Source organism: Lissotriton vulgaris, chromosome 4_1 (assembly GCF_964263255.1).
Source record: "Lissotriton vulgaris chromosome 4_1, aLisVul1.2, whole genome shotgun sequence".
NCBI classification, from domain to species: Eukaryota; Metazoa; Chordata; class Amphibia; order Caudata; family Salamandridae; genus Lissotriton; species Lissotriton vulgaris.
The window spans coordinates 1,800,989,090-1,801,014,049 of record NC_141691.1 but is presented as its reverse complement, the minus strand read 5'-3'; the positions used below and the strand labels follow the sequence as shown (position 1 = coordinate 1,801,014,049).

General features: G+C 39.7%; 1 protein-coding gene across 1 annotated transcript in view; it reads right to left on the bottom strand.

The window, feature by feature from the left end:
- Positions 1-24,960, bottom strand: part of LOC147724578 (fibrocystin-L-like) — a 1,433,379-nt gene that overhangs the window by 741,498 nt on the left and 666,921 nt on the right. The window contains exons 30-33 of the mRNA XM_086966122.1: positions 22,877-22,996; positions 7,855-8,019; positions 3,303-3,442; positions 709-844 (exon numbers count right to left, since the gene is read on the bottom strand). Coding sequence (XP_086822248.1) covers positions 709-844; positions 3,303-3,442; positions 7,855-8,019; positions 22,877-22,996 — 561 coding nt within the window. The remainder of the gene's footprint in view (positions 1-708; positions 845-3,302; positions 3,443-7,854; positions 8,020-22,876; positions 22,997-24,960) is intronic.

Genomic DNA, 24,960 nt, shown 5'->3' with positions numbered 1-24,960 from the left:
CTGGGGTGGCTGAGTGAGCTAAAGAATGGTTGACTGGAGGTGAGTGTTTGATTTGCTCAAACACTCCGTCCATCATCCCCTTTTGTATGGCTTAATGTGAACAGCAGAACACTTATTTGGCCCCCTCAATACTAAAATAAATGTAAAGCTTTGAATTTAATGAAACAACATGCTAGGCTGAAAGGGATAGATCTATGTCAGTAAAAGGATAAGAACTGACAAATAAACAAGAAGGTAATGTAGTAAATTGTAGGAAAATGGGTTTACATTCTGACAATCAATAATATATCACTGTTTAAAATAATTTTCGCATTGAAAACATTGTTCACAATCATCTATCCATTTTATTGCTGTACTAATGATGCAGCATTAGATCAGCTAATATATATCATTATCAATTTAAAGATAACACTGTTGACCTTCAAGGCTTTGTGGTGGGAATTCTAGGGATCTTTCACTCCAAGTGTCTTCTTCTTATCTTTAGAGATGATGGCTCAATGTCATATTCCACAAAAACAATGTAATGAGTCCTGTGCCTTTCTAAGTGTGCCCAAGTGACAATGGACTCACTGTTCCATTGATCAGAGTAAATAAAACATGTTCTGATTACAGAACAGGGCAATAGAAGCAGATGAAAATGTTTTAATCAGAAGCATCTGTAAACAAATTTTTTTAACCAGCCAAATAATAATTTACAAAGGTTCTTACCCAAGACACTACTTGTATTTGGAATTACATCTGTAATTACTGGAGAATCAGTAGCTGAAGCATACAGAAAATGGCCTAGTAAAGTAACATTGAATCCATTGACGAAAACAGCAACACTGGCAGGTCCTAGTTGTCCCTGCATAAGAAAAAAAGGGTTGATCAAAAAAATGTGGTTTTCGGTCCAAACGCAATGACTTTGCTGCTGCAGTTACATTTGATTTTATCAGAAAGTTCAAGGTACCTTTAGTTTCTGAATAGAGCTTTCAACTAGAGAATTACAGATCAATCTGCTGAAATATCCCTGAAATATGGAACTGCGTCAGCCTAAAGGTAATGATTGAAAAACCATTGTAAAAAAGTTATGGCCTCATGTACTAACAATGCATTCTGTAAAAGTGGTCAGAATTTGCGAACCGACTTTTACTGAATGCAGTTATACTCTGTGTACTGATCATTTGAAATCTTTAACCCTCAGAAAATACAAGAATTTGAAAAGGAGGCAATGGTGGGAAAACAAAAGATAATAAAAAAAAAGTGAAATAAAGCGGTCAGGAGTGAGGAGGAAAAGGGATGTATCATGGTTAAACACTTATAAGGAATTAAAAGTGGCAAAATAGAAAAGGAAAGTAAAAAAGGAAAAGGAGACAAAGCAAGAAAAAACAGGGTAAATAAAAAAAGGAAGCGAAGGAAGGAACAATAAAAGAGGTGGGGATTACCTAATAAAGAAACACAATGGAAAAAAGTAAGAGGCAAAAAAGATAGATGGAGAGAGGGGCATTCCTATAACACCATAAACAAAGGAAAATACCACATTAAAAATGTAAACATACATATTGGGATGTATACAACAATAAAAGGCAGAGGAAAACATATTAAACATCTAGAAGTAAAAATTGGGAAGTAAAATAAAATCAAGGAAAAAATATTTTTGTTGATGTACAATTTTATCATCAATACCGTGTTATTCATAAATCAAATATGTAAAAAGACAAGGACGATGAGGAAGCAAGCCTACCCCACCTAATTGATTGATGTAAAAAGCAGTGATATTAGTTACAAACAAGACCCAGAACAATTGATTTATAAAATTGCGTACAACAGTGGAAGTTGCTTAAGTGTCATTGTGTACGGTGCATGTTTTGCCAGTGATGTTCCCAGGAAATTGGTTGAACACTCAATGAAGTGGAAGTGGAACTTAGTGGGAATTCACAAACAAATACAAACATGGTTTCGCACACTTTTGAGTAAATGTACATTGCACATTAAAATACTGGGGTAGGTTCCACTCTCTGTATGTTAAACTGTAATATATACCACAGTTTACATATCTGAATAAGTCGCTTGTAAAAAATAAAGCTGTGGACTGCAACCACCAATGAGGGTAGTAGAATACAGAGAATGTTGCTCCACAGAGGTATGACTGGAAGCCTCTGTGATTAATTGAGCAACTGAAGAAGGGATAGCTAACACTGCTGAAGAAATCTGAGTAAACACAACTAATTGGTGAGTCCTATTAGATCCTTCAATAGATCCTGATACTCTGCCATTGTACATATTGAGAAATTAAAGATATAACTGGTGAAGTGTGAACAGTATTAATGCCCATGTCAAAGCATGTTGTTTTCAATTCAGAAATGCCTTTGCACACCTAATTGGGATTTAGCTAATCTATTATGTTCCAGTTTAGCATTAAAAGAATTAAGAATACACTGCTGTCCTCCTCTTCCTTCACTGCATGTGCTACATACCAAATGTAAAATCAAGTTGACCATCCAAGTTGAATGGCTGACATTAGTTTTCCCGATCTCATTATATGTCTTTAGTATTTGCAGAACTGGTGCATACTTAAGTGCCTTGGTAATACGCTTAACAAATCGTAATATTTTCTGACTAATCAATGAGTCGCGGCCGACATGACTGGGTGGGGAGGCGGGGGTCACGCAGGGAGGGTGTCACATGGGGGGGTTAATGTTAAATATATATTTTTAATTTCACTTACCTTTGTTGGCCCGGCCTTGTCCCGCATCGTGCGCGTTGTCTCTGCTCCTCACAGAAGCCGGCAGCCTCCCTCCCCAATCACAACACTACAATGGCAGCATTGTGATTGGCTGGGACGCCGACCATACAGGTGTCTGTGGGGAGGCCGTTTTCTCCATGTAGGCTGCATGCAACCTACATGGAGAAAAGGCAGAGCGCGTATGACTGGTTAGGTCGGCCCAGGGGCTGACTAAGCAGTCAGCACCTTCAGAGTGGGCAAGCCACTCCTCCCCTGCTCTGGAACAGGACCGCCTACCCGCCCGCCTCCAACCAAACCCTTCTGCTTTCTCGCAGTGTTAGAAGCAGAACATAAAATGGTATTTACAATATCACTTTATGTTTCTGCTTCTCGCACTGCGAGAAAGCAGTGAGGCAACGCTACTCCGCCCTCATGGAGGAGCTGCCCCTATAATCAACATGTGCACATTTGTGTTCCTGTGAAAACCAAAACCAAATTATCCTCACTATCCTTCATTGAGTAAATATTTGCTACTATGTCATTACAGAGTCATACATTGGTGCATCATGAAAAAGTATGCTACAACTCATATCAGGACAAAAGAATATTCACTTAATGGTGGAGTTCTGCATTGTATTTCATTCAATGAGCTTCTAACAACATCGCAGGAGTTGCCATTCACAGAAACTTGAGATTGTTCATCAAAGCCATTACCAGTAATTGTCAACAAAGTTCCCCCTAATTAAAAAAAAGTTCTTTAGAAATCATAACATGTTTAAAGTAATCTCAATGTTTCAACAAGATACTGCAGGGGGTGCATAAGCTTTCAAATCTTCTTGATTTGCTATTCATATTTAATGTATTTCTTTTTCTTTTATAAAGCACAATATACATGTGTAAAACCGCTGGGACTCATGTTGGGTAATATAAGAATAGAAATTGCAGAAGTATCACTTCAAAAGTGTTATCTCTTTGGCTGATAAATTAGCTGGCAGTGTAACACAAAGAAGGATTCTGGGCCCGTTTATCTGATTGTCTGTGTATTGCATGATTGAGTGTCCATTCAACTTTCATGTGGTTGTTTTTTATTTAGTTACTTATTTTCACTCGTAATTCAGTCTCATGTTTTACATTTTATCATTAATAAACAGAAGAAGCAGTAGGATCAACATTCTATCAATATGAACAAAAACACCACAACAATACCATCTAATTATTATTACTATTAATTATTACTATTATAACTAGGCCTGGACGATATTTGCTCCGCTTCAGCGTAAAATGTGTAATTTTGGTAATTTCATGTCACTCTTGTACTTGAAATTCCTAAATTATGCTATAACACCACATTGCATATTTACATGCTGTTTCCAATAAAAAGTTACTGTGACGGCTCTGTTACAAGTGTCAGAGTGCAAGAGGCTGTTGTTCAGGGTGTTGTTTTTGCACGTTTTTTAGTGCAGACTGCATCCTCATGTCCAAAATGGATAAGAGTTATTCCACTCTAAATTTCAGCACCAAATGCCAGTTTTGCTTTTCACGTAAATTCAAATAATTGTGCTGAAATTCCATGTAACTAGTCAAAAGTAAATTTGCACACCCCTAATTATAATCATTTATATTTGTATTGCTGCTTAGTATTTTGTACTGCGGATGATACACAGCTCATCCTGGTAATGGAGGACGATAGCTTTGAAGCTGAAGTCAAGCTTAAAGACTGCCTTAAAGCCACGTTCCAATGGATGAACATGAACGATCTCAAATGCAACTCTGGGAAAACGGAGATCCTACCCTTTGGAAAAGGGAACATGTTCAACCCCACACTATGGTGGCCAGGGGACGCCATCGTCCCCCCAAACACTGCTCTCTCAGTCGGAAACTTAGGGATTAAATTCGACCCCTCCCTGAGTTTCAAACAGCAAGCAGTGGCCATAGCAGGGACCTGCTTTGGCATAATAAAAGGGCTCAGAAAGTTTTTCGACCTTATCCCCTTCTCAGCAAGAAAATGGTTGCAGTAGCACTTATAACATCACGCCTCGACTACTGCAACAGCCTATATGCAGGCACTAACAGAGCAGTCTGCCACAAACTGCAAATGGTGCAGCATGCAGCGGCTAGACTGGTGCTAGTATGGAAAAGGAGGAACTCAGCCACAGCAACAATGGACATTCTGCACTGGCTGCCAATCCACAAGCGGGTGCTTTTTAAAATCCTCCTAATTACCTTCAGGGCCTTCAATGGAAACGGACCCAGCTACATTCAGAGTATGTTCCAACACTACACTCCCTCGCAATGTCTGAGATCCCAAAATGCCAACCTCCTCACCACCCCCAAATTAAGACTTAAAATTAGAGGAGGAAAAGCTCTGGCAGTCTTGGGCTCCAAAGCCTGGAACATACTCCCACCACCCCTCTGTCAAATCACCACAGAAACAGCTTTCAGAAAGGCCCTCAAAACCTGGATTTACACCTTATCTGACTCACAATGTAAAAACTTAATCTAAACCTACCAACCTATCTCACTACATGAACAAGGCCTCCTGTTTGTTCCTCTCTAAAGCGCCAAGATGCTCCCTGGAGTGTAGTCCACGCTATACAAGAACCCTTTACATTACATTACATTACATATTACATTATATAATAAACTACTTAACACGGCCAAATAGATGTATTGTATTGACGTTGTTTTATATTTTTTGTTTTCCTTTTAGTTTCTTACTTCTGTCAGTAATTGAATTCACCTATATTGCAGACAACAGGCAGTAGCACACCAAACTATAGCTGTGCATACCCTTATGCCTAAATACCGATTCCCAATTGGAATTACTATGTTTCTCTGTTTGGTGACTGAGCGAATCTTTGTAAACCCGACATTAACAAATTTTACCGGAAATAACAGTTTTAATATGTAAATGAAAAATAAATATTAGGCATTATCAGAGGCCATCGTATTCCACCTAGATTCAAAGTAATCCATTTCCTTAACTATGAATACCTAGGGCACATATTATCAGTTCCAATATAGTTCACCGTTCTCAAATACAAATATTAATGCAGCTGTTTTCAAATTTAAGATAGCGTTTAATTCCTTATATTTGAAACCCTCAGCTGCAGCTAAATGTAAACTATCAGGTGGAATGTGGTGGGGCCATCTTACACTAAAATGTACCTGCTCCCACACTTTACTTGATTCTCTTTTCTCTTTATTACCGCACGACAGATTTGTTCACCCGTTTTTATTACATACAGAACCTTGACTAGTAATAGTGCCAAAATATTAATTGTGGATTGAGATTTACGGACGTTGCATTATCTCTTTTCGCTTTTAAACTTCCCTAAATAAAGGTAGTGAGTGCACTAATTTTATAATTCCCTGTCGCATAAATGTAATATTTAATAATAATAATAAGCAGTGTGTTGATGGCTTTTAATCCTATTTGACAGACTAATGTCCAAATATATGTTTAAGTCACTTGTTAGAGTTAACACAGAATTAGGGTATATGCATCACTGTTACATTTTTAAAATGAAGTGCCAGACTGAAAGTGGCACCATGACAGCTGCAATTCTTGAAGTGTATGATGATTATCAAATACTATTGTGTAGATGCCTCATTGCTTCTACTTCTTAAACACTTGGTAGAGTTTGACAAAGTTAATCATGGATGGATTTGCCATTTTATCTACTTGCTCTGTAATTGGGGGTTGTGTTAAAGAGTGTTTTTTGTATTTCCTCTCTGTCCCAACTCAGGGCCATATTATCAAGCCTGGGCGATAAAATTATCGCCACTTTATCAGCAGAAAACACGAAGCTCGTGTTAGATGTGAACGACATCTAACATGAGCTTCGATTGGAATTCCATAGAGCATAATATCAAGCCCATTATCGCCACGTTAGCGGCAGTTTGCTGCCGATAAAACAGCGATAATTCTATCGCCCAGGCTTGATATTGTGCCCCTCAGTTCATCCAGAAAGGGGACTCCAGGCTAGACCATCCTCTCATGAGGAACAGGGCATTGCAGGGGCTAATCCTGTTCCATTACAATTTTATATGTAAATGGAACAGCTGGAGGATATGGTGCTGGACTTAAGCCTCTCCAGTCACCAGTGTGATGAAGTCATCAGATGCTAACCCTTTTTGCTGGTGTCATTATTGGACCATTGACGTTTACCACTGCAAGGACTCCATCAATTCCCTAAAACCAAAATCCTTACAAAAACGTTATTGCTCGTATCATCTATTCATGGTTTAGTGTTTTATTCTTTAGTTTTCACAGCAAATATTATATCACTTGCTGACTATGAGCACATACATGGTAAATATGTGTAAGATATTTCAAGGGTGAACGGTGGAAATGCCAGTTTCCGTGATGTCCTACCAACAACTCATGCTTTTTCTAAAGCTGTTTTTAATCCAGTAGGATGTTTTGTGGGGCATGCACAATAATTCATTCTTCCATTTTCTTTAATCAATGGTGGTCTTCTTTCCCTACAGAATTTACAAGCCAAGGCATTTGAACTATCTCAGACACTCTATTTTGCAGAGACATGTATGAAACGTAAGCTAATTTAAATGGCCTAACTGAGCCTTCTTACCTGCAGCTCATTGCATATCAAAGTCTGGATGTGTGGAGATTGACTTTTTGCCCTCGTCTGCCAAAATGGCAGTGAAACCTATTGTTTAAAATTAGACTTTTCAACATATGTGTTTTGGTGCTACAAAGTTAATTACCCCTACGAGTTGTGATACCTCACCAATAGGAAAGGTAAAGCACTCTAACCAGGCAAGAATTCATTGATCAAGTATGCAGAATAAACGCTACCTTAAGCTTGTCCAAGACATCACACTTACCCCTATAAACATTGGCACAAGTTTTGTCAATTTAACTATAACATGACGAGACCATGTGTCAGGATCTTGTACACCGTGCTCAGTTCTTCCCATATGTCATAATACAACCACATCTCTCCAATCAAACACGCAGCCCTGACAATCAAAGCTCCTGGGAAAGTGCTACAGTATTAATGAAAGGTACATTTATATTGTACTCTTGCAATCGAGTTTTTACTTTGCAGTGCATTCCAATACAGTTGTAAAATTCATGACTACGGATGCAGTTTTATAAGCGATGATGCACTTTTTAATTTTACCTGCAGGCTGTCCTCTATTGGGTGAAATATTGAAGATATGAATCTTGTATGTGAAATTGGCTGTTTCATTAGACTCCATCTGTGCAAAACCACGCTCGGCGATGTAAACAACTACGGGAAAGGTTCCAGCCCTTCCAGGAAGTATCTGGCAGACAATTTCATTTTCTTTTTGGGGGAAAAAGTGTAAATGTTAGAAAAATAGCATCTTGTTTCTGATTAACAATAATGATAAAAAATACCCCGTGGCTAGGCACTACAACAAACATTATTGATTGACGCGAACAGATTAAATTGGAATGAGTGGGATTAATTATGTACCCAAAATAGAATAGGAGGAAATAGAGAATTATTCCTTAGAAAAAGAAGATTCTTGGTTACCTACTCTTGACACAATCAAACAAAGTTGAAATACAAACAAATATTTTATTTTTTTTCTATATAAACAGGTCCAGCAAATGAGTTCTCATATATTTTTAGTTTCTATGGACCTATGTAAAAACAGACACTAAAGTGTAGCAATGAGCGCCTTTGAGCTCTGTGTAATCCAAAAGTTTAATTCAATTTTTAGGACTAATTAAACTTTTAGAGCTTTCACAGTAATTTCTTAACTTTTATTTTTTACCGTTGGTAATTGCAAAAAATATTTGTGTATATAATTCGATTATCAGAATTGTTTATTTTAGTAGCAAGAAAGTATGAACAGATCTTCAGCACAAGGTAAACTCATCACACTGTAAACTACAAACATAATGATCAGCAGTTGCCAGCTGATTGTAACTTTAAATAGCATACTGGCAGGCTCATGAAAGCAGTACAGTATTTAGCTGCCATATCAAATGACACACTGATTTACTGCCCAAAATATGCAATGAAATGCAGTTAGGCAAGGTAAAATGATAGTGGTTTTACTGAACTTTTGAGTTCTCAACTCTAAATTAAGGGAAACAGCGTTTACAATGCTGTCTCCACAACGCATGCCATCACAACGCGGTTGTTACAATGACCGCGTTGTTAGTACGCAATTCTATTACATCGCAAGTCATTACTTGCTGTACTGGGTGCAATGGTGTTGGATTTAAAATCCAACACATTCCCTGCTGTTGCGCAAACTTGAGTAGAAATAGTAAATAATACTATTCCTAAGTCCAGCGTGCCCCCTAAAGCAAGTCGTTGTAATGACTTGCGATGTAATGGTATTGCGTACTAACAACGCGGTCATTGTAAAGACTGCGTTGTACTGGCATGAAATCTAATGGCATGCATTGTAAGCAGCTATATTCCTAAATTAAAGCTAGTCACAGATAGGAACTTTCTGGGCCTGATTCACAAAGGTAAAGTTAGAGCAAATTTCTAACTTAGAATAAAAGTCTAACTTAACTACTTTTGGTATTTACAAAGGTAATCAAAGCCCTCTACGACAACTTAAGTGAACAGACTCCAGAAACCAGCCTCCCCTCCAGCAATGACAGCTAGCCACCATCACCACCTCGATACCGGTCACCACCGAAGATACCACCACGACCATGAAGAGCACCCACTCAGATGCACCTTCGGACCTCTGCCTGCTGTACATCTACCACAGAGCAGCTGCTGTCACAGCACCCAAACTATGCCAGACCATCAATGCCTCCTTCGAAACTGGCATTTATTTTTCCCGACAACTGGAAGCAGGCAGAGGTCAAGCCCCTCCTCAAGAAACCCTCGGCTGACCCGACGGACCCAAAAAACTACCAGGCCCTCTCTCTCTTTCTTTTTGCATCCAAAATCACTGAGGAATTCGTCAACGCCCAGCTGACCTCCTTCTTCGAAGAGAACGCCATCCTCGACCCTTCCCAGTATGGATTCCACAGTAACCATAGCACTGAGACCGCCCTCCTTGCCACCACCGATGACATACGCGTGCTACTCAACCAGAGCCACACCTCATCCTGCTAGACCTCTCTGCAGCCTTGGACACTATCTCCCACTATAATTTTGCAGCTATACTCCAAGACGTTGGCATACGGGGGTCCGCCTTTCACTGGATCTGCTCCTTTCTCGCCGGTCAAATCCAAAGGATCAGGCTCCCACCCTTCCTCTCCAAACCCACGGAGATCAACTGCGAAGTACCCCTAAAATCATCGCTCAGCCCCCGCTCTTCAACATCTACATGGCCTCCCTCACCACCATCATTAGACAGCATGGGCTCAGCATAGTATCCTACACCGATGACACCCAGTTCATCCTCTCCCTCATGAAGAACCCTAAAGACACCGGACTCATCTTCCAGTAAGGAATTAAAGATGTCGCAGCGTGGATGAGCAACAGATGCCTAAAGCTCAACTCAGAGAAAACAGAGGTCCTTGTCCTCGGACCCTCCCCCACCACTTTGGACAACACCTGGTGGCCCCCCGCCTTCAGAAACCCACCCACCCCAATGGACCACGTCCAGAATCTCTGCATCATTCTAGACTCCTCCCTCACTATGACTCGCCAGATCAACAGTCACCTCCACCTGCTTAAACTCCCTCCGCATCCTCTGCAAGACCTTCAAGTGGATCCCCCCTGAAGCCAGAAAGACAGTCACCCCTGCACTCATAACCATCAGACTGGACTACGGTAACGCACTCTATACTGGAATCAACAAATACCTGCTACACAAACTCCAGATCATCCAGAATACCACAGCCAGACTCGTCCTCGGCACCCCACGACATGATCACCTGACACAACACCTGAAAGACCTCCATTGGCTTCCCGTCAAGAAGAGAGTAACGTTCAAGCTATTCACCCAGGACTACAAATCTCTTCACAACATCGGACCCAAATACCTCAATGAAAGAGTCTCTTTCCATGTACCCAAAAGAAACCTCCGCTCTGCCGACCTTGCCCTAGCAGAGAGCCCACGCATCCGCAGAACAAGAGCAGGTGGAAAAGCCTTCTCCTCCTTCGCGGCCAAGGCCTGGAACGAGCTCCCAGACAACATCAGACACTCCCCTACCCCGCACACCTTTAGGAAGAACCTCAAGAACTGGCTTTTTGGCTGACCCGGAACTTCCCCCCAGACCCTTATGGGTGAGTAGCGCAATTTAAATGCCTCTGATTGAATGATTGATTGTTACACTTACCTAAGTTTAGACCTGAATTTTAAAAGCCTGATTAAAAAATGAGAATACCTGAAAGTAGTGGAGTTAGACTTTTGGTCTAAGCTATACTTTTGGTCTAACTTTACCTCTGTGAATCAGACCCTATGTAGTTAAATGAATTGTTTTTTAAAAGGCTGGCAACTTATCGCGGTCAATATTATCCACCCTCTTAGTCTACCCATCCTAGACAACTGATATTTTGAACTTTAAAGAGATTGATGGGAAAGTATTTTGAAATGGAGATGTTCATTCTGGGGTGCCCACCTAACATTTGATTTACTACACATTGAATAGGAAAAATGAATAACGTTTTGGGTGACTTCAACTCAAAGTGATAAAGGTCAGTAAATGTAATCTGTAAACTAGAGTACTAAAATGTGATTGTGGAATGTTCTTTGATGGTCTCTACATCACAGAAAATTCCCATATCACTTTTAGAACACAGAATGTGTTTTGAAGACACTCAGCTACCAGAGTCAGTTTATAACTGGAGGGCTAGGGGTGGGCTTGGAGTGTGCTGTTGATATTCTGCTGTGTAAATAATGATAAGTGTTTCTCCTAGACTAATTGCTTTCTGCAACTTCATTGCCAGTCAAAATAGCTCAAGTAACAATTTTGCATACAATTTATGTAGATTGTCTGGTGTATCACCGGCTGATTAAACCGCAAACTGATACTAATAAATCATAGTAAGACAAGCTAACACCTCATATGTTAAATGAAAATATGACTGCTTTCTTGATGTATCAAGAACTAAGTTTTTACTGGACAGTTTCATTTTCTCATTGACAATTCAATTTTCATTAATTCTGACATACCCAGTCTTTTACTTTAGTCTCATTGTGTTATCGATATAACTTCACAATTATGTCTAGAAATGCTCGAAATAATTTTCTCTTATGTGTAAAATCAAGATCTCAACAGAAAAGCATATTTCTAAAGCAAATTAAAAGTTAAGTGAATCTTGAAATAACAAATTATGGTGTTACTATTACAATTCTAACGAACAATTAGGTGATTAACAGGAACAACATATTGTTATATTTATTTCAATTTGCAAGTACATTTTTCACTTAAAAGTCTCTAAATTTTGAGAGATTGATTGGTATTGTGATACATATAAGGGTATTCTGCATGGTGGGGACAATTTGCTTACTAAATGATTTAAATTTGGATATGCCTGATTAACCAGACAAATACAATATATTGATTCTTTCAATTACGCAGTACTCTTTATTGCATTAATAATATGTTCATCAAGACAGTTGAGAGTGGCTAATTAATCATGTAATATAATAAGGTGAGGATTCATTCTGCAGGAAATATGTTTTTGGTTTAAATAGTTTTCATTGTGTACTTTTTCGACTTCATGAGAAGTCCCATTGAAAACATATAACATGTGTTCATAAAAAATGTTTTGATGTGAACTAATTTCTGGACATTTTCTATAATAAGAAATAAATATGAAAATTACTGGAAACTTCATGGTAGAGAGCTGAATATATGACGTTACAACACATGCAATTACAACTCATGCTTTTACAATGTAGTCTTTACATCGCAACTACCATTACATTGCATGATTTTACAACGCATGTCATTACAACGCATTTTGAAAACTACCATTACAATACATTCCATTACAACGCATACCATTACAATGCATACCATTACAACACATAATACTTTTAGGGCAACAGTAGAAGTGTTGCAAAGTGTACGGGTAAAAATTACTATTCCCACTCCAAGAGTGCAACAGTAGGGTAAGTGTTGGATAGTGTAGGGGTAAAAATTACTATTCCCACTCCAGTGAGTGCAACAGTAGGGAAAGTGTTGGTTAGTGTAGGGGTAAAAATTATTATTCCCATTTACCCCAAAACTCATACTCACACGAATACTAAACAAATCTCAATTTTTTCACCTTATACTGCGTTGCATTGGCATTCGTTGCAATAATATGCGTTGTAATGGCATGCGTTGTAGTGGCATGCGTTGTAATGGCATGCACTGTAATGGCTTGTGTTGTAACAGTTGCGCTGTAAAGGTAGGTTGTTGTAATGACTGCATTTTAATGGGTATTTCCCCAAAGAGCCAAGCTAGGAGCAGGCAGGTTCACCTAACAGGTGATCTTTGTATGATGGTAGTGCTCTACTGTGGCATATCATCTTTGATGTATCTCTACTCTGCACTTCTGTAGTCTGTGTGAAAAGTGATGATGTGCAAGCATTGTGTATGGATGAGAAATAGCAGTAACAATTGAAGGCACAGGGTGGGCTGTGAACATCTGCCGTCCCTGGTGGGGTGTTAGTGCACTTCATCTGCTTATAAAGAAGATAATGTTGTGTGTTATTGATGTAATAATCAATGGCGCACGTCTTCTTTATGGTACATCTGAAACATTATTTCATGGACAGATGCAGAATAATTTTCCAATCCTCAATAACCATCCTTAAAATAGATGAGTTTGTTCTCTGGATACTTTTGCTTTTCTCAGCCCGGTTTGCATTGGGAGGGGAGAGTTTTCCTTCATGTCAGACAAATGCAATTGGATGGGTGCACAGGTTGGAGTCCAATACCGAATCCAGTGTTTGTGATCAAAGATCAACTATTTATTTTCTATTTCTTCCTTCATGAATCCAAATCCAAAACCTCATCCAGCCAACGCGTTTTTTTCCAATGGAATTAGAAGGTCATCATGGCTTCACAGTGTAGAGCGGTATTTTGTCCAATAATATACAGAATGAATATGTGTAACTCTATCTATATTAATGATATTCATGTAAGCCGAAATATGCTGGATCATCAATCTCCATAATCATGCAATCACAGTTTACAATACTAGGTAATGCACAGGTACCTTCATAAGTTTCCATGCGGTCAGTCAATGTTATGCCAGAAAGGCTTTACCTAGTATTGTAAACTGTGATCGCATGATCTTGGAAATTGATGATCCAGCACATTTCGGATTACATGAACTTCCTTAATATGGATGGAGTTACACATATTCATTTTATATATAATTGGACAAATCCGTGCTCTACACTCTGAGGCTCTGATGAAGTTCTAATTCTATTGGAATGCAATACATTGACTGGATGTTGTTTTGTATTTGAATTCCTGAAGGAAGAAATAGAAAATAAATAGTTTATCCTTGATCACAGTCATTGGACCTGTTATTGGACTCTAACCGGTGCACGCATCCAATTGCTTTCATCTCTTGTGAACTGCTGTACAGTGGTATCTAACGACGGCAGGTACCGGGTGAGTAGTGCATGGAAGTTCATATATTCTTGCTGTACCATGTGTGAATGAGGTGCTTTCTTATTAGTCTGCCATCATTTCAACTGAATGTGTTCCTTCACGTCAGAGCTTAATTTGTTCTACTGCTGTCAATAGGGTCACAAAGAGAGCTAAAAAAATCACACATCCACAGAAGAATTTTGTAGACTATGGGATCAGTTACTCTCTTAAGGCATTGATATGTATGAGTTAGTACAATTTCTAGAGTGACTTACAACAAACTCAACTGGGTAGTCCACTAACAAATAACTGAGCCATTAAAATAGTCACCCTTCCTCAGCACTTTTTTAATGCAACCAAGTGTTCTGTTTAAATGTGTATTTGTAAAGTGCACATTAATTCCCTGAACCCGCTTGTTGCTGAATAGCAGATAGTTATTGTCCCCCAACTCAGTGGTGCCCATGCTATCAACCTCAAACTCAGAAAGATGAGCAGATGGGTGGGCTCACCAAGATATAAACCTGTTACAAGAGGTCAAACACAGATTCCTGGAGTAGATGAATCATCCCACTTTACTTCTAGATCTGTAAGAAATGTTCTCTTTACTTCTGGAATGCCAGAGTTGGACGCATCTACTGGGAGCAATGACATAGCCTTATATACAGTTATCCCCAACGAGTGCTTTCAATCTTGACCCCCAAGACATTGTGGCATCCACCGCAAATTTGCCTTCCCTACTGTGTACTGGCCAATTCGAGCCTGAGCTGGGAATTGTGGGTATCTTCCCCTGCATGCTGGCTTGTCGAAAATCACAGAATGCAGGGACATCAATATTAATAACTCAACATAAATATTCCTTTCTGTACACATCTTTGTAGTGATGATTCTTTTTTTTTTTAACAATTTTTATTTGCGTTTCAGTTTTATAAACATCATTACCCGGGGCAGAACAGTTAACGAAATCTTACATTTTGTTGATTATAACAGACATGAAGAGAAGTAAACACAATTGTTCAATGAAAAGGAGAAAAAACAAACAAAAAAAAAAAAAATATATATATATATATAGAACTAAGCGATTCAAGCATTTCATTCCTCATACATCCAATCAAGCAAAGGTGCCCATATCATCATGCCTTTATGCCGCTTTATCCTCCCTTTGTTTCTGTAAATTGCAACTTCTAGGTTGCAGGTTGCAAGAAGCCTGGTTCTCTATTCTACAAATGATGGTGCTAATGGATCTATCCAGGCTGACGCTATGCACAGTCTGAAAACAGCCATGGCAACGAATATAAGCCCATGCATTGAAAGTGGTCGTGGAATATTGGACGTACCTAATAGAATTTCTTCAGCTGATATGTTTATACGGCAATGTGCAAGATTGGAAAGAAAGTCAGAGATTGTCGATATAGTATTCCCTAATATAGGGCAGGTAGCAAACATGTGAATTGAATTGCGGATGGCATGGAACACCTCGGGCAGTATGTCCTGGTTCCATTCCCCCATTTTGCAAATTTGTCTGGGGTATAATATAGTGAAAAGAATGTTTTATAAAATTGCGCTTGGAGTTTCATAGACATTAAGGTTGATATTGACATCTCCAAGGCTTCCAAGGAGGTTCAAGGAGAAATGCCAAGTCTACTCTGCCATGCCTTCGTATGTTTCTCCATATCATCTGACATAAGTAAATTAAGCCCTTCATATATCTCCCCGATTTTAGGGGTTTTTATAGATAGTAATTTGTCCATAGTTTGCCACGGTTGAAATTTAATACGGCCTCCCCCTTTCTTTAAAATAAAATCCCACACTTGGAGTTATTTGAAGACATCTCTATTAGGTAGTTTGAATTCGGTTTTTAGTTCCTTAAACGACTTTATACCATTCACAGAAAAAAAGCACCCCAGTTGTTTTATCCCCAATTCAGCCCATCTATTCGATATTAAATCTTGAAATATTACGGGGAGATCCGAATTTTGTAATGTAGGAGTATGGAAAGAGAACCAACCAAAACCAACTAGTTTTTTAACATTCCGCCATATTTTGATAGTGCTAGAAATAGTCTTGAATTTAACCTTTTTAAAGTAATCATCATTTGAATGCCGCCATAAGCAACCTGCACAGCCATCTCCCAGAATAGGTTCTTGTGGGGTGGGGATATTATGGTCGTCTATATTTTCTTTTAAAAGATATGCACTGTATCTCAATACTGTTGCCCAATGATATAGTATAAAGTTTGGTAGTGCCCAACCCCCCGATCTCTAGGTAATGTAACCCCCCTAAGTGCTCTTCGTGGCTTGTGATATCCCCATATGAAACGTGAAAACAAATTATCTATATTCTTAAAAACTGTTTGGGAGAATTCTAAGTTAATTGTATGAAAGAAATAGAGAAACTTCGGGAAAAATAGCATTTTGACGACATTTACTCTCCCCACAATAGTGAGCTGTAGATTATGTATGCGCAGTAGTTCCTTCTTGGTACGACTTATGAGGGGGTTAAGATTATCGTCAACTATGTTTGTGATATTGGCATCAATACTCACACCTAGATAGATTGCTTTATTAATTATTCGAGGATCTTAAATCGTAATTTTATTATTTATAATGATCTGGGTTTTACTACGATTAAATTTATAACCCAAAACTATACCAAAAGCATGGGCTTCTCGTTCTATCCATTTAATGGTGTTATTCGGATCACCAGTGATAATAGCTATATCATCGGCATATGCCAAACATTTGGTTTCTATATTGCGCACTTGAATTGAGAGAATTAAATTATTATTTTCCAAATTGTGAATAAAAACATCAATATAGATAGCAAAAAGGAGGGGTGAACAGGGGCAACCCTGTCTTGTACCCCGCGTAATGGCGAACCTATCAGATAAAGCCCCATTGATTAAAACTTGAGCACTTGGGTTTACATAGAGTTGTTGGACTGCAGTCAAATATTGTCCGCCTATCCCACAGTTTGATAGGGCCGCCCACAGGAATTTCCAGGAGACCCTATCAAACGCTTTTTTCTGCGTCGAGCAGTATAAGGGCCATAGGGTCTCCTGTCACCCCCGTATAATCAAAAAGGGAAATAACCCTTTGTATATGATCTATCGTGGACCTTCCTGGAACAAAGCCATGTTGTCTTTCTGAAACAATATTGTGAATTATGGGTGCCTGTCAAGATCGCGACTTAACCGAACTACGTTTCCCGGCATGCCCTGGGCCGGAACTACAATTCCCGAGATCCTTAGCGGCGCGCTTCGTTCTCTCGATGAACACATTTAAGGAGAATGGCGGCCGGGGATCGGTGTTGGGTATTCCGGTCCGTGAGCGTGTTCTGGATTTAGGATTTGTCTGTCCTGGTTCAGTAAGGGTGCTTGCACCACAGCCCTTCACAGCAGATCGCTGGTTGTTGTTTTGGTTTCCGGGTTACTTTGGGGTTTTGCGATAACGACTGTTATCGTGGAACTAGTTCTTAGACTTGGTTTTCATTGGAATTGACTCAGTTGGCATTTTCGGCCAACGGTGTTTCTTCTGCTTTGTGCTAGCAGACTTTTGTGTAGCACCAAGTTCATTCAAGGTTTCTCAATTGTACATTGTGATTTCGCCTAGAACCCAGCTAAGAGGGATTAGTTGGGTGTTTGGAACCGCTAAGAGTTCAAGGAGGATCTTTGTTTGATGGCATTTGAACTGTGTTTTCATTTAAATGCAACGTGCATTAAATTTTCTTTAGGTGTTAACTGTGTATTTACCTCTTCTATTTAACAGGGGTTCAGGAGGTGTAGGATACACTCTTCCCCTGTGAGGTTTAGTAGAGTCGATACTTAGGTATGCTCCTATTTCATGTACAGCAGGACATGTAGATATACGTAGTATATTATGTCACGAAGTATATCACGTTTTCTTGTCTTTTGTGCATTACTAGAGTTACACCGTATCAACCCCTACGTTGCCTTTACACATCTACAAGGTTTAAATATTCTTTTACAGGTATATCTCCTTACAGTAGTTTCAAGAGTATTGTTGTGTCTAAGGCATAGAAATCTAGTCTTATGTGTGTGTTCTGTTTATGTCTTTCAGATCTCCCTCCCTGCTGTCCCCTTCCTTTCCTTCCCTGATCTGTTCTATTATCCCCTCGCTTGATCCTGTCAATGCTCTGCGCCATTATGGCAATTCAGGCGTTGGCTCGATCTAGAGGTGGGCATACCAATCAACAAACCGATCCTGAGGACTACATCATAACAGTGCCAATCGATCAGCCAGTATTTTTTAATATATTTCAGAGTCCCCGTTAATCAGTGTGATAGGTCGATATGAGCCCAATTCTTTCACATCCGTATTTTTTAGGGGAAATACTATTATCTTGGCAGTGGACCACGATCTTGGCGGGTTCCCCCCCGGAAAAGATAGTTTGGAAAAGGGGAGTTATGATATTCTCAAGCTGAGGGACGAATGTAAGGTAAAAATCAGTTGGAATCCCGTCCATGCCTGCTGCCTTTCCGTTAGCCAGGCCCTTGATTGCTAAAAGTATTTCGTCAGAAGTGATTGTACAATCTAAAATCTCCTGATCAGTAGTTTCCAAGTGTGGCGGGGTAAATGATTCCAAGTATATATTGGGATCACCACATTCGGTATTATCCTCGTGATAGAGGTTCTTATAGAACCTTTGAAAGGATGTTCTTATTTCAGATGGATCTGATCTTAGGCCCAAATCCGGGTCCCTAATTTCTTTGATTAAAGCAAAAGATATTTCTTCGCAGGTTCTCACAGCTAATTGGTGGCCCATTTTTTCCCCTAGCTCGTATATTTTAGCCTTGTTGACATTAGCTTTAATAGCTGCTCTATCAAGTAATATTGACGAGATCTTATTCCTAGCAATAGATACTTTGCGTTCTGCATTAATAATTGGATTACCTTCCTGTATCGTTTTAATAAGTCTTTCTTCTGCTTTACACAGATCTTCTTCTAGTGAGGCCATTTTTATTTTTTCAGTTTTATTGTGGTGAAAAAAAAAAGAAATGTTTCGCCCCGAATCCCGGCTTTCAGAGTATCCCAAACAATGTCGATGGAGGTGGACCCGATATTATCTGATAAGAAAGCAGGGATCCATGTTCTCACATGTAACTTACATGCTTTATTATATAGCAAAGCTCTTTCGAAAGTCCATATATTACTGTTGCATTTTTCAGGGCCCTTCATTAGGTTAAGCTTAAGCGGGTTGTGATCTGACAAAATTGTAGGCAATTTATTGATTTGACATGCAGAGCGTAAGTTATTCGAAAGAAGCAGATAGTCTAGTCTAACATGTTTGGAGTGTGGAGAGGAATAATAGGTATAGCCAGGATCGCCCTGGTGATCCATGACCCAGCCGTCTAGAAGGCCGTGTTGTAAACATATATCTCTAAGAGCACAAAAAACCTTTGGTTTCCTGCCTTGATAAATAAACCCAGGATCAGTAGACCAATTACAGGGTAAATGAATATTAAAATCTCCACAGAGAATCAAAGGGATAGGCCAGTGAAATAACTCATTGGACACCCTAATCATTACCTCCGGGTCGTCAATATTATCCCCATATATTGTACATAACATGAATTTACCTGCATCGTTATTAAAATGGCACTCTGTAATTGCAAATCTCCCTAGAGTATCAGTTTTGGACCGGGAAAATTGTAGCCCCCCACCCTTTGCTAAGATAGCGACCCCCCTGGTGAGTGTCCCCTGTGATGTAACTGCTATAAGTCGATATCCTAGAGATTTCAAAAGATACTGTTGCGACCCTTCAATATGTGTCTCTTGGAGACACACGATGCTCGACCCTGAGATTCTTAGGCTCTCTGCGGTTTTTTGTCTTTTTTTTATATCGTTGTTGACAATATGCTGATTCTAGCCATTAGAGTTTTTATCAAAAACTTTGAAAAAGAAACCCTTTGCTTTTTTAAGTTTTTCTATTTTGCTAAGGTTAATATGTTCTCCATGTCCCTTATGGGTATTTTTCTCTTTTTTTTCTCTCTCTTCCCTCTCTCTTCTTCCCTTTTTTTACCCTCTTTTCTCTCCTTCCTCCCTCTCTTTCCCTCATCCTGTTCTGCCCCCCCTACCTAGCTGTCCCTGCTCACTCAGCCCCCCCTTCCCACTCGTAGTTCCCCAGACCCCCACCCCCTTTCCATCCGATGAGGCACCCTGGGTGCATTGATACCCGGGTGTGGGTGTCCATATGAACCGCCCGCGTTAGCGCCCTCCCCGTCCGGGCCCTGTGTATCTAAAATATGATAGTTAAACTTTTAAGTGGTTAAGTGATTAACAGATTCAACGATTCTTAAATTTATCAACCCCCGTGCACAGTTTCTCCGCCAAATGAACTTATCTAAGAATCACAATACTTATTATGCGTTATCAGCCTATATTTGTATTTGTGCTGGTTTTTCCGGACTTCCTTGCCCCAGCTTCTGTTATTTCTCTCAGGTAATCTTGGGCTTGAACCTCACTAGTGAAGCTTCTCGATATTCCGTTATATATGATTTTCAGTCTCGCAGGGTTCTGGAGATAGACAGTAGCTCCAAGTTTTTCAAAGGGCTTAAACAATTGACGCATCCTCCATCTACGTTCGACAGTTGGATGCGCAAAATCCGGTCTTACAAAAAATTTAAATCCTTTGTGTTCCCGCTGACTAGTTGGTCTAGCGAGATCAAAAATGGCTTCTCTGAGAAGAAAGTTCCCAAAATTGATTAACATAGACCTTGGATATTGCGGTGTCTTCTGGGAATATTTGGGTAGCGTCAAGGGAAAACGATGGGCCCGTTGTACCTCTTTGTCCATATCCCAAGCCTCAAGTTCTGGAAATGCAGTTTTTAGGAGGCCAATCATAGATCCTCTTGCATCATTTCCCTCGAAACCTTCCGGAATTCCGAGAAATCTTAAATTGTTCCTTCTGGACCTATTTTCCTGGCCCTCCACTTTTAACATGAGATCCCTTATGATTCTGTCATGTTCTTTTTGTTTCTTGAAAAGTTCAGTAACGTCTGTTTCCAAATATTCGGTACGTGTTTCTACCGAAGCCATTCTTTCAGAAATTTCTAAACATGTGTTGCCAACCTTCTTAATTGCGCCTTGTAGTTTTTCTATGGCCGCATGATTTCTCTGGCTGTCTTTTTTAACATCAGCGTGAAAATTCTTGATGGAGCTTAAGACTACGCTCAATGATGGTTCTGGTGAAATACGAGGACTTTCCTTCGGCTTCGACTTTATTCCCTCTGTTTCCTTCATGTTGTTGTCTACTTCAATTGGTTTTCCCGAATTTCTTTCGGATGGGCTTTTCCGTGAGTGTATTGTTTTTACTTTTTTACCACGGTCAGTGTTGATGCCTGGGTCAGTAGTCTCTTCGGCTGTATAGCTTCCTTGGTGTTTTATCCTCCTTTTCGCCAGATGTTTCTTTGATTTTATGCTTAGTCTGGTTTTGCCGGATTTGCGAGAGTCGAAGGAGCCATGTCCATCATGCGTTTCTTCGTCAGGTAGATCTGCATTGCTCTCAGAGCTCTCAGTCAGTTCGCTTGATTCACTAGAGACAGACATTCCAGTCTCGTAGATATCTGAGTCCGATTCCTTCCCAGTAGCTAAGGTATTTAGCGGTGGTTGACAATTTAATGCATGATTTTGTATTATTGATTTCCCAGTGGACTCTATATTATCCATTACCCCTGGTATTGATGATTTGACCTCACCGGGTATATTTTGGGTGGTCAACTCTTTTATTGTTGTTTTATTAACCGTTATTGCTGGAGCGGTGTCTTCGTTTCTCAAATTGGAATCCAGAATAGAATTGTTCACATCTTCACCTGCAGCGGATTCCGAGCTGATGTCTTTGATTATTTTTTTTGCGTCACTTTTGTCGCATTTGTCATTTCGCTTACAAGTTAAATTTATATTCGTTGATGATTTGTTTTGACTTTCTTTTGGTAGTGGGCTGAAGATTTTGGGTATACTAGGCTGAGAAATTGATGGACGCATCTACTGGGAGCAATGACATAGCCTTATATACAGTTATCCCCATCGAGTGCTTTCAATCTTGACCCCCAAGACATTGTGGCATCCACCGCGAATTTACCTTCCCTACTGTGTACTGGCCAATTCGAGCCTGAGCTGGGAATTGTGGGTATCTTCCCCTGCATGCTGGCTTGCCAAAAATCACAGAATGCAGGGACATCAATATTAATAACTCAACATAAATATTCCTTTCTGTACACATCTTTGTAGTGATGATTCTATAGTCCATGACATATACCATCATTGTTTGTATTATATGTTTATTGTTATAAAATATGAGAAATCAAACAATTTTAAAAACTCTCCTAGGTTTGAATGTTTAGCAACTTGTTTTTATCTTTGAAATAAATGCAAACAGAAGTTCAAGATTAAGGGCAAGAGTTGATCTGATCAGCCAATTCACAATTTGTTTTGGCTTGTTTGTTCATTGAAGCATATACAACTGGAGCACATGCCTTGCCCTCACAATCAATAAACTCAAGCCGATGAATGTTAAATAGGCTGACATTCAATTCCAATACCAATATTCATACTTTCTTTCGTAGTATGCATTTGAAGACCACCCTTTAAGCAAATCACATGGAAGAGGGATACATTCTAGCTTTCCAAGAATAAACTTACCAGTCACAGAGATGACTGGGCATCTGACTGGGCCAATGAATACTGAAGTGTTGTCATTGTCCGTGCTGTCAGCAAACCCAGAGCCTAAAATTGTTAAATTCCTTTCTTCCACAAATAGACCTGTGAAGCGATTAATAACATATACAATTTATTACCAAATCAGTTAGACATTGTGAAGCATATAAATTACAATTTCCTTTGCTTACTTAGTTCCTAATCAAATGATGTTATCCAACAATATTTTTCAGACAGAACAGATGGGAATCGTTATATTTTTAAATTATGGGAAAAAATTACATGAGAAAGAACAGTAAGTTAAAAGTAGATATTTAATGTCAGTAAAGTCTTTATTTTCTGCATACTTAAACCTGACACCATAGTACATGTCTCTGACTAGATAATGTTAGTGTCTGAGTAGACAATGTCAGTGTCCAGACTCCATAATAAACGTATGCATCCGTGAATGCCTATACTTTGGGACCAGTGCACCCCCTGGCCAAAAAAAAGCGGCAAGTAGACGTTCTGGATATTATTTAACAATGTTTTACAAATTACTCTAAAATTATTGTTTTGTAAACGTGCAAAACGAAAAAGACTCCGAAATGCAGACATATCTTATTTGCAAACGTAGATTTATGAGTTTTTCTATTTCATGTGCATTGCCAGTAGTACCTTTGGAAAGCTGCTACAGTCACAGCTTTTCTGGACTACTACTGAGACAATACTCCAATTCTTGTGTTTGTCCTGCTCAGGATAATTACTGTCTCACAGCGTTCTGACTGGATGAACTGTATATTTCCGCTGCTAACTTGTGGGGCCTTTTTTTCCTTTAAAACTTAAGACTCCATGACAGTTCATGCATTTTCTTGCTCTCGACCCCATTGTAAGAAATTGGAAGCCCAGTCAAATATAAACACAAGCCTTCTCAAGGTGAGTGTTATGATGCAGTTGCGTTACCTTATGATGCAACTGCATCCCAGTATTTGCATGTGTTCTTTCGCTAGGTTCGTCTTTAGATTGTAAGGTGTTAGGAATTCCTTGGAGGCCAGTTGCTGCTGTGACCTCGGGAAGGACTGCCGCCAGGCTGTATTAGGAATAAACTTTGAAGTATTTTTACCACAAATTCCTGTCTCGACCAGTACTTCCTTTCACCACATTTTGGCGACGATTTTGAAACTCTACGGATGTAAGGATATCATACAGTCTGGGTGGTCCAGCATCAGCAGCTGCATTTTTGAGGTCATTCTGAAATGTGACGTGCAGTGGTGCAAAAAGGTGAAACATATCTACTTTCAGGTACCGTCACATAGACATTTTGAAATACTTACTTACAAGGAAGCTGAAGAGTCAGCACAAGACTCTTTTCTGGTACAGTTGTATTGTGGAAGTTGGCGGTGCGAGAAGAGTCTCTAGGTTTCAAAATACACATTCAAGCGTGAATCTGAGCGTGCTTATTGACACGCGTGATACGTATTGGCCCAATATAGGTAGTATTGCCTTTCGGCTGTGTCATTACGGCTAGGCGTAATGGTATTGGTCAGCCGGTTTATATCTTAGTAGCCTGCCGTGAGTTACTGGGCTCTGATACCAACATTTGAGAATCAGAAACACATTGACATTGGACGCTTTACCGCATTCGCTGCATCTGTTTGGCCACATCTTTGGGACTCAATCTCCCAGAGTCACCGAGGGAGTGCGGGAGGAGCCTGCTGCTATTCCTGTGCCACTGCATGTGCTTAAAAGCATGTGGTGCCTCCCATGGTGCGGGACGTGCCGGGCAAAGTGCGGGCTTGTCCGCACCGTCATAGCCCAGAAAAGGCTGGGCTGGGCCTACTATCTAGGCCCGTTACTAAAGACCTTCTCCACAGACCACGTGGAGCAACATGTCTACCCTGTCACTCTGCTGGTGAACTCTTGGCAATCTTTCAACATTTAAGGAGAAGGTAGGAAGATGTTTGGCCATATTCCGCCTCTTATCTGGGTATCAACTATGTGACCAGCTGGGGAGATTGTCTGTTGAGTGTGGCAGATAGCAGATAGCAGACAGTATTCGCACTTTATTGTGCACATTGTCACTTTATCAC